Source organism: Vipera berus, assembly GCF_964194415.1.
Source record: "Vipera berus genome assembly, chromosome: 1".
In the NCBI taxonomy this organism is placed as follows: domain Eukaryota; kingdom Metazoa; phylum Chordata; class Lepidosauria; order Squamata; family Viperidae; genus Vipera; species Vipera berus.
Genome location: NC_138202.1, coordinates 356122144 through 356132587, shown reverse-complemented (window position 1 = coordinate 356132587; position 10444 = coordinate 356122144). Strand labels below are relative to the sequence as shown.

At 47.1% G+C, this 10444-nt stretch overlaps 1 protein-coding gene across 1 annotated transcript in view; it reads left to right on the top strand.

Moving 5' to 3' along the window:
• Positions 1–1639: 1639 nt before the first annotated feature.
• TBX2 (T-box transcription factor 2) overlaps positions 1640–10444 on the top strand; it is a gene marked incomplete at its 5' end in the record, with an annotated part of 46927 nt that continues 38122 nt past the window's right edge. The window contains 2 exons of the mRNA XM_081312774.1: positions 1640–2007; positions 6015–6282. Coding sequence (XP_081168900.1) covers positions 1640–2007; positions 6015–6282 — 636 coding nt within the window. The remainder of the gene's footprint in view (positions 2008–6014; positions 6283–10444) is intronic.

Sequence of the window (10444 nt, the reverse complement as noted above, 5' to 3'; positions counted from 1 at the left end):
GTTGGCAGCAGCTCCGGGGGAAAGCTTCCTCCGGTTGGTGAGCCAGGATTCTGCCGCCGGGAACCCCGGTCTGGCGTGGGGAGGCCTCCTAAGGCCTCCAGCCTTGGTTAATATTTTATTCTGTTGACATGTTTTGCTTTGTGGCCAGGGTTCCCGACACCTTCGCCCGAGTCTTCCTCCCTCCCTCCCTCCCTCCCTCCCTCCCTCCCTCTCTCTCTCTCTCTCTCTCTCTCTCTCTTTCTCTCCCTCCCTCCCTCCGCCTCTTTCCTCCTTCTTTCCTTCTCCTCCTGCAGCAAACCGCTTTCTTTTCTGCCTTTTTTTTAAAAAAAAATTCATTCTGCCCCCCCTCCCTCCCTCCCTCCCTCCCTCGCCACCCCTCCCGCCCCGCATATGGGCCCAACCTGTCAAAACCACGCCTCTGGGCTTCCACAATTGGTCTGCGCTTCGTAAAATCCACAATCATTAAGAGGGGGGGGGGTGGGGGGGTGGGAGAGAAAGAGGGAAGAGAGGTGGAAACGCGCTGGCGAGGGAAAGGAGCGCGGGGTGGGGGGGGACGCGGGTGGGCGGCGGGTGGAGCGGAGTGGAGCGAGCGAGGCGGGTGGAGCAGGAGCGAGCGAGCGAGCGAGCGCGCAGAGAGCGAGCGCGCAAAGAGGTGGAGGAATCGGGAGAGGAGCGAGGGCGGCGCACGCGAGGCAGCTCCGCAGCTCTTTTTTTTTTTTCCTCTCCTTTTTTTTCCTTTTTTTGCAGAGCGAAGCCAGCAGAGGAAAAAAAGAAAGCGTTTCACCCAGCCGGAGCGATGAACCGTCCGGTTCTCCACGCCGAATCCGCGCTCGATCCGGCGCCGGAACCTCGCGCTTCTTGACCCGAGGAATTCGCCTTGGCTTTCCGCTTTGGATTGAAAAAAGCTGCGAGCGAGCGAGCGAGAGAGGAGCGAGAGAGCCAGCCCGGAACGAACGAACGAACCAACTCGCTCTCCTCCTCCAGATCCGACTCGGCTTCGCTCGGAAGGGCCGGGAGTTGTTCCGAGGCTGCTGGCGCCCGGGAAGGGAGAGGAGGGGGAGGACGCTACCCTGCCCGACTGCCCCCCCTCCCAAAGCAACCCCCGAAGTTTGCAAGCTCGTCTGGAGAGGCGCTTTTTTTTCTTCTTCTTTTTTAAAGAAAACCCCGAAAAAGCCGCAAGATCCGGAGGCGTGAGATCTTCCCCCGTGGACCTTCTCGATTTGCTTGTTTGAGGATCTCGGGGAAAGAGGGGAGGGGGGGGGAGAGAGAGGAAGGTCCCATCCCGCGGGCCTGCCTCCCCGTTTGCGGCGGCGAGGAAACCATCTCCGGGAGCCCGTCCGGAGGCTTCAAATCGCGGGGGTCGGCAGGGGTTGTGGCGGGGGCCCGGACTCCCCACCCGTCTTCTGCGGTGCTCCCCTCTTCTGCCCCCCTCCCTCTTCGCCAAGCCCTGAAGGGACGCGAAGAAGACGGCAGCCTGGCTGAAAGTGCGGATAGGTTGAAACTGACTAGACCTCCGCTGCTGAGCGCCAAGCAAGCCGGGCTGAAATTCAGCGGGCCGCCGCCGGCTTCCTCCTTCCCCCCGCTAGCTCTCTCTGCCTGGGGGGCCTCGCTTTTCCCGCCTGGCTTTCTGGATGTCCCGATGAGAGATCCAGCGTTCTCGGGGGCTGCGATGGCTTACCACCCCTTCCACGCGCCCAGGCCGGCCGATTTCCCCATGTCCGCCTTCTTAGCGGCCGCCCAGCCTTCCTTCTTCCCGGCGCTGGCTCTGCCTCCCGCCGCTCTCACCAAGCCCTTGCCGGATCCCAGTCTGGCTGGAGCCGCCGCCGAGGCCGGCTTGCACGTCTCGGCTCTCGGACACCACCACCAAGCCGCCCATCTGCGGTCGCTGAAAAGCTTGGAGCCGGAGGAGGAGGTGGAAGACGACCCCAAAGTCACGCTGGAAGCGAAAGATCTTTGGGACGAATTCCACAAACTGGGCACAGAGATGGTGATCACGAAATCGGGCAGGTAAGGAAGACCCCCGCCGGGCCCCCGCCTCTATGACGACTTCTTCTTCTTCTTCTTCTTCTTCTTCTTCTTCTTCTTCTTCTTCTTCTTCTTCTTCTTCTTCTTCTTCTTCTTCTTCTTCTTCTTCTTCTTCTTCTTCTTCTTCTTCTTCTTCTTCTTCTTCTTCTTCTTCTTCTTCTTCTTCTTCTTCTTCTTCTTCTTCTTCTTCTTATTATTATTATTATTATTATTATTATTATTATTATTATTATTATTATTATTATTATTATTATTATTACAATAACAACAACAACAAGAAGAAGAAGTAGATTTAACTGGGAAGGAAAGAAAAGCCAGCCAAGTAAATTGATAATCCCCATAATAACCACGATCGCAATAATGTAGTCCCTGTCTCTGCTGTACACAGGATTCTCTTTCAAAGGCACAGAAAAAGAATTAGGAATAAATGGGAATAATAATGGAATGTGCTTAGAAGGATTGGTAGTGTTTATGGACCTCGGGTGGTGGTGGGGGGAAGCCAGCCTTTGTGTTAGCATCCTAAAATAAGATTATATGCTGCTATTCCCTTTGAAGCTAAGTAGTGCAGAAAACCTAAGAAGTTTCTGCCTGGGTAGAGGCGTGTGTGTTAGATGTTGAGGCCACCGGATTCCCAAAGAGCTAACAACACCAACAACAATAATATACACAGAATGGTTTTAGTATTTTTTTGTGGAGAGAGAGAGAGAGATAGAGAGAATCAAATCCTTGTCCAATAATAATATAATAGCAATAATTATGTAGATGCAAAAGGTTTTTTTTTAGTAATTATTACGGAAAGAGAGAGAATTCAGTCCCTGTCCTATAATAATGATACCATAGTGGCGATAATAATATACATGCAGAAGGATTTTTAGAATCTATTAAGGAAAGAAGGAGAATTCATTCAGCCCTTGTCCAATAATAATAAAATAGCCACAATAATACGTATGCGAAATGATTTTATTACTTATTGTGGAGACAGGGAAGAATTCAGCCCTTGTCCAATAATCATAAAACAGCAACATAATATATGTGCAAAATGATTTTACTATTTATTGTGGAGAGAGGAAAGAATTCAGCCCTTGTCCAATAATAATAAAATAGCAATATTATATATAAATACATGTAGAAGGATTGTTAGTATTTATTGTGGACAGAAGATGAATTGTCCTTGTTCGATAATAATAATAATAATAATAATAATAATAATAATAATAATAATAATAATAATAATAATATAATAATAATAATAATAATAATGCAATAATATATATGCAGAAGGATTTTTAGTGTATATTAGAGAGAGAGGGAGAATTCAATCTTTGTCCAATTCACCACCACCATCATCATCAACACGCTGTCCCCTTTTGAAGTAAGTGCAGAAAAAGAGTAAGAAGTAAAGAACAAATCATATAATTTCAAGAATCACTGTTGGGGGTTTTCCGTGGGGAAGCAGAGAAACCAACTTTTCCCCCCCCATCCTTTCCATGAGATGGGGCTTCGCCACGTTGCTAATACAATAATATTTGCAATTTCTCCAGTTTGAGCCCTGCTGTCTATAACCCCCCCCACACACACACACACCTCCCTTCGCATCCCAAATATTTAGGCTGTTATCTGCAAAAGAGGATCTTCCCTTTGGAGGTACCTAGAAATCCTGAAACAAGAGCGGAGGGTTGATTTCAGACACGCGGGCTAGGAGAGTGGAGTGGGGGCCTTGACAAGGGGCCTGAAAGCAATTTATTTATTTTTACTTAAAAAAAAACACAAAAAAGACAGGATGATTTTCCTGGGAGCTCTTTTGAGAAATTGGCTTCCAAACCCCCCCCCCCTTCCCTTTAGAATTCTTATTCTTTAAACACCGAACTGCAGTTTAGGCTCTTATTTCCACAAGCAATTTATTTCTATGTAAAGGTTGGCCTGCTTTTTTTTAAAAAAAAAGCAAAAGCAAAAAAGAATTTTTGCCGGTCCCTTTGCAGTGTATCTGTTCTTCTCCCATTCTGAATCCATTTGAGCAAATCAGAAGGATTTTAAAAAAAAACCTGTGTATTTTTTTAATGCTCCCACATCTGGAGAACCACACCTGGAAATAGTTGGGGGCGGCTGGCAGGAAAAAAAAAACAAAAAACCAAAACACACACACACAACCCCCCCCCCTCGCCGGATTCCCATGTAAAAAGTGTGGGAGGGCGGGCAGGTGACCCCTAGTGCTCCCCAAAGGACAGGACGACGACGAGGTCTCCTCGCGAGTAAATTCAAGCAAGCAAAAGAGAAAAAAAAAACTGCCAAGATTTTTATATCTCCCACTCACCCACCCACCCACCCACCCCGGGCCTTCCTCTTTCGGGAAGCTGTTCCAAGTTTTTTAGGCCGGTTAAATTGATTTGATCTTGGTGTGTTGGTGTGGGTGGGTGTGGGTGTCATTTGCACCCCTGTTTTTGTCCCCCTTCCTCCTCGTTTTTTTTAAATTCTGAGACACTCAGTTATTGATTTTACAGATACAGAGGGACTTTATGCTTCCCCCCCCCCAATGCGCTATTTTTCTTCCAGCGGCCTATCGCTTTTTTAAAAAAAAAATCACTTCTTCCTTCTGTTATTAAAGGGGTCCTCTGTACACCCCCTTTCTCCCCCCCTTCCCCATGTCCTCCTTAGCCTCGGGGTTTATCCAGCCAACCTCGGACTGATTTTAAGTCAAACCCAAACAAACTCCTGCTGCTTCTTCTTCTTCTCCAAGAGAGAGAGAGAATCCCGCAGGTTTTCATTCCAGATTTCTCTCTCTTTGTTTTAATTTTTTTATTTTATTTTTTAAAATTTGAACTCCAGGCAAAGGGACCTTCGGGTAATCGCCCCCATCTTCATAATTTCCCATTTTGGGTGCAAATCGTAACTCTTGGATTATTTCCGTGTGTGTGTGTGTGTGTGTGTGTGTGTGTGTGAGAGAGAGAGAGAGAGAGAGAGAGAGAGAGAGAGAGAGAGAGAGAGAGAGAAGTGTAAAAGTACAAAAGCTCCGTTGAGTAGGAAGCACCTCTCTTTAAAATGGCTGGATGGGTGCCTGCAGGTGGTAGAAACAGGGGTGGGTGGGTGTTTTGTTATTTTTTTAAAAAAATTGAAATGGTTTTATTTGTTTTAGCTTACTTCGGGCTTCTAAAGCAGAAATTATTGGATCCGTTAGAATTCTTTCCTTGACCGAATGCAAGCTGTCCTTCTCTCCCCGAGTCTGTTTTGATAGCGAAGGAGAGAAATTCCCCCCCCCCGCAGGGGCTAAAATCGGGCGATCCCGCGGGGGTGGGGGGTGGGGAGAGAAGGAAGCAGACGTTTTTACTCCGGATTAATTGCTCCGAGTTTCCGCTCCTGCCCGCCCCATTTTGAGTTTCTTCTTGGGGTGTTTCACTGGAGTCTGGGGAGCAGCGTCCAGGGAAAAGAGCCAAGCGGTGTATTACTCGGGAGTGAACTGAGTCTCCCCCCAGTTTTAAAAAAGGGGGGGCTGTATAATAGAAAGGGGAGGGGGACAGAGACCTTGCAAGCCCTCCGAGCAGGAAATTTAGAGAGAACTGTGGCGTTTCATGGACGCTATTTTTTATTTTTATTTTTTATTATTATTTTATTTTAATCCCATTTATATCCCGCCCTTCTCCGAAGACTCAGGGCGGCTTACCATTTAAAGCACAAACCAATGTGCTTAGCAATATTAACCAGGGATCACTCATAATTATTTTTTTGGCCCCTAGTAGTTTGAAGGGACCCTGGTTGGCAGGTGCAGGGTTGGGTTGCAAAGTATGATATTCTTCTTTTTATTATAGATGATAGATAGATAGATAGATAGATAGATAGATAGATAGAGAGATAGAGAGATAGAGAGATAGAGAGATAGAGAGATAGAGATAGAGATAGAGATAGATAGATATATAGATATATATATTGATAATAAAATTGGGCCTTGGAATTGCGCGGAGAGAGTTAGTTTCGTCTCTCTCTTTCCCCCCCTGCAGACGGATGTTCCCCCCTTTCAAAGTGCGGGTCAGCGGCCTGGATAAGAAAGCCAAGTACATTTTGCTGATGGATATTGTGGCTGCCGACGATTGTCGCTACAAGTTCCACAACTCGCGTTGGATGGTGGCCGGCAAGGCCGACCCGGAGATGCCGAAGAGGATGTATATCCACCCGGACAGCCCGGCCACCGGCGAGCAGTGGATGGCCAAGCCGGTGGCCTTCCATAAACTGAAGCTCACCAACAACATCTCGGACAAGCATGGATTTGTAAGTGGGCACCTTCCTTCCTTCCTTCCTTCCTTCCTTCCTTCCTTCCTTCCCTTTCTCTTGGTTTCCTTTCCTTCCTTTAATTTTCTTTCCTTCCTTTGGTTTTCTTTGGTTCTTTTTCTTTCTTTCTTTCTTTCTCTTCGCTTTCTCTCTCTCCTTCCTTTCCTTTCCTCCCCTCTTCTTCCTTCCTGGTTGCCTGCCTTTTCTCCTCGTTTCCTTCCCTTCCTGTCTTCCTTCCTTCCTGTCTTCCTTCCTGTCTTCCTTCCTGTCTTCCTTCCTGTCTTCCTTCCTTCCTTCCTTCCTTCCTTCCTTCCTTCCTTCCTTCCTCTCTCTCTCTCTCTCTCTCTCTCTCTTTCTGTCTCCTTCCCTTTCCTCCCTCCCTCCCTCTTTCTTTCTTTCTTTCTTTCTTTCTTTCTTTCTTTCTTTCTTTCTTTCTTTCTTTTCTTTCTTTCTTCTTTCTTTCTTTCTTTTCTTTCTTTCTTTCTTTCTTTCTTTTCTTTCTTTCTTTCTTTCTTTCTTTTCTTTCTTTCTTTCTTTCTTTCTTTCTTTCTTTCTTTCTTTCTTTCTTTCTTTCTTTCTTTCTTTCTTTCTTTCTTTCTTTCTTTCTTTCTTTCTTTCTTTCTTTCTTTCTTTCTTTCTTTCTTTCTTTCTTTCTTTCTTTTCTTTCCCCTTCCTCCCTCTTCCTCTCTACTTTAGCTCTTTCCTTTTGGACGGGGGGCGGGGGGGGGAATCCTACGCCGTTGACACGTGTGTCTATCTTCAGATAATGACTCCATTGGGAAATGAAGCGCTGGCAGGCAGCTGCCTTTTCGCCCCCTCGGAAAGGCCCTTCCTTAAACGGAGCCCGGGTACAGGATTTCTGGCTTTGGAGGGGGGGTGTGAGGGGGGGCTCTAGCCACTGCCAGCTCGAGGCCCCTGTTGCCAATTCGGTCCCCAAGACCCCAGCGCCGGGGAAGCTATCTTTTCTCCTTAGCCTTTCCCAATCCTCCCGAGACAGAACAGCTAGGTGCATAAAAGAACATTACAAGGCTTTCATCACAGTCTTGATAGGATCCCTGCATAAATATTGGCGCAGGATAAAGTTTGCGGGTCTCCTCTTTCTGTCTGGGGAAGGAGGCAACTTTCCAACGGTTTCTACCTGGGGATTTTATTTCTCCCCGCTCCTCTATCGCCTGATTCTGAAGCGCGGGGGGCGGGGGGGGGGAGAGACTCTTATCAGCTAGCGATAAATCCACGCGTCCTCCACGCTCTCTTATCAGGAGCTTAATGTTCAGAGCAAGCCGGGATTCTAAGCCAAGCGGGGTGGGGGGCGAGGGAAATAGTAAAGAAATAATCGAACACCACACACACACACACACACACACACACAAACACACAGAAGGACCCGCTCCGATTCTCCTTCGTGTATCCCGCGTGGCTTCCAACTCCAGCACCCCAATCCATAATAATAATAATAATAATAATAATAATAATAATAATAATAATAATAATAATAATAATAATAATAATAATAATAATAATAATGCGATATTCTCTCTGCACCAGTCGCTTGCTGGAAGGTGTGTCGATAGAAATATGAAGTTACCGGCTTTTCTCCCGGTTTAGATTCACAAGGGGACGATAGTTAGGTAAGCGAAGCCCCGTTGGGATCGACAGATTTTTAAATAAAAGAAGCTCCCCGCGCAAAGATTGGCGGAGGAGAGCGGGAGGGTGGGGAAGAAGAGGAAAAACCGCCCGCCAATTTCCTCGGGGTAGAGAGAGGCGTTGAATTCGGGAAGCGAGTTTTTCCCGAGGATCCGTGACTGAGGGCGAAGGAGCAGAAGAGAGAGAGAGAGAGCGTTGACACCGGAGGATTTTCGGATTTTTATTTTTATTTCCCCCCCCCCCGCCCTTCAGAGAGGCCGCTTGCTTCGTTCTCGGAAAGCCGTCAACTCTTTTTTGCAACCAGCCGAAGGAAAGACGCAAAGCGGGGGTCCGGGAAAGAGAGAGAAACGTTTCCTTGTAAGGTGTTTAAGCTCTTCTTTCTTGCCCCCCCTCCCCCAATTGCTCCCAAATTGCAGGCGGGGGTGGGGAGTGGGGTCGGATACTCCCACCCCACCCTCTTACAAATATTGCGAGGTAGGGAAAATGGATCCTGGAAGTTGAAAAACTGGCAGTTGTGCGGAGCGATTGCCGGGCGGGTGGGTTGAAAACTGGATTCTGCTCCCAGCGATCCGTTTGAAAAGGCACAATGTTTATACATTGTGCCTTTTCAATGTATGTATGTGCGTATGTATGCATGCACGTACATACATTCTGATCTTAGATTGTCACCTGGCTGTTTTTCTGCTCGCCTTTCCCGAACGTTAGACAGCAATTCTCACGACCTGGGAATAAAACCCCCTTAAACAGAATGATGCCACATCTTAAGAGTAAACTTTTTCTCCACCGGGCGGTGTGAAACATATATTTAAAAATGTATTTTTACATTATCAATGAAGCCCTGTTGAAAATCAAATGAAATACCGAGGGAGGGAGCCTTAGACTTCGGAGGAGCAAAAGAGAAAGAGAGAGAGAGCAGGAAAAAGAGTGGGGGGGAAAGAAAGGGAGAGGGAGAGGAGAGAGAGAAAGGAAAGAAAGAAAGAAAAAGAAAGGAAGGAAGGAAGGAAGAGAAAGAAAGAAAGAAAGAAAGAAAGAAAGAAAGAAAGAAAGAAAGAAAGAAAAAAGAAAGAAAGAAAGAAAGAAAGAAAGAAAGAAAGAAAGAAAGAAAGAAAGAAAGAAAGAAAGAGAGGGAGGGAGGGAGGGAGGGAGGGAGGAGGGAGAAAGAGGGAGTGGGAGAAATATTTTATTTTTATGTTTTACATTGCTGCAAAAGAACAGGCAGCGCAGGAAAAATCGGGTTGTTTTTTTAAAAAAAAACAAAACCCTTTTTTCATTAAAATCACTTAGACGTTTTAAGCAAGGAGGAGGAATTATTTCCATAAATCTTGACTTGGTTTGTTGTGTTATAACTTGACCTCCTTTTAAACTCACTTTAAGAGGTTACGAAAAGGTCTTTTTTTTTTCTCTCTCTCTCTCTCTCCCCCTCCGGGAAGAGAATAAAGAAAACAAGTTGAATTACAGGTGTATTTTACAAAAGCAAAAAAAAAAAAAAAGCAAAAAACCAGGGCTAGATTCTGATTCTCGGCACTCAGGTCGGCTTCTACTTCTAACAGGATCTGGTTAAAAAAAATAATACAGCTTGCGAGTAAGAGTTAGGAAAATAAAAAGTCGAGCCTGCCCGGTTTGCTATATAAATTGAATTTTCCTCCTGTGGAATGTGCATAGCCAGCTTTTTTTTTTCTCTCTCTCTCTCCCGTGGGTTTGTGAGAAGCGAGACCCTCGAGTGAAAACCTCCTTCCCCAATTTTCACGACCAGGTTGGAATTCAGCACTTTGCACTCGTGTGTGTGTGTGTGTGTGTGTGTGTGTGTGTGTGTGCGCGCGCGCAACCCACAACCGGGCAAAACTGGCAGGAGGGAACACGGGCTGAACCCCCTGAAAGCGGCTACTACATGTCCCATAAAGGATTAAGGAGTGGGGTGGTTGAAGAGTGGCTTGTCTGCGGAGATTCTCAGCCAATCCAGGTTGTCTCAAAAGGGGCTTTTTGAAAAGGCAACTGGACGATCCAGTTGCCTTTTTTGGGGGGGGGGAAAGCACCTTTGGGGTGGCCGAAGAGACGGGACGTTTTATTGGTTGGGTGTGTGTGTGCGTGCGCGCCTGCCCCTACTTTATAGGCGCACCCTATAAAATGCGTGATTACGCAGCAGATCAGCTTTTCACTGTCCTTCGCCCCCCCCCCTTAAATTAAAAGCCACATCTTTGGGGGAAGGTGGGATTCGGGGGCCGCAAAGGTTGCTGCCTCGAACAAACAGAAAGAGAGAAAGGCCTGCAGGGGATGAGGCGCTAAATAGCCTACCGTAAGTGGGCGGGAGGTCTCCGGGTTTCCTTCAGGTCGCCCTCCTGGGCCGCTTTGGACTTGAGCTGGGTTAGGGTCGCTCAGAGGGTGGGGTGTGGGGGGCAAAAAAGAGGAGCCTTCCTTAAAAATGCCCGCCCCATCATTATCATCCCACTGGATAAAGGAAGGGAAATATCGCTGGCTTCTTTTTCTAGATTTCGTGCAGGAGGGAAAGAAAAGAGGGTGG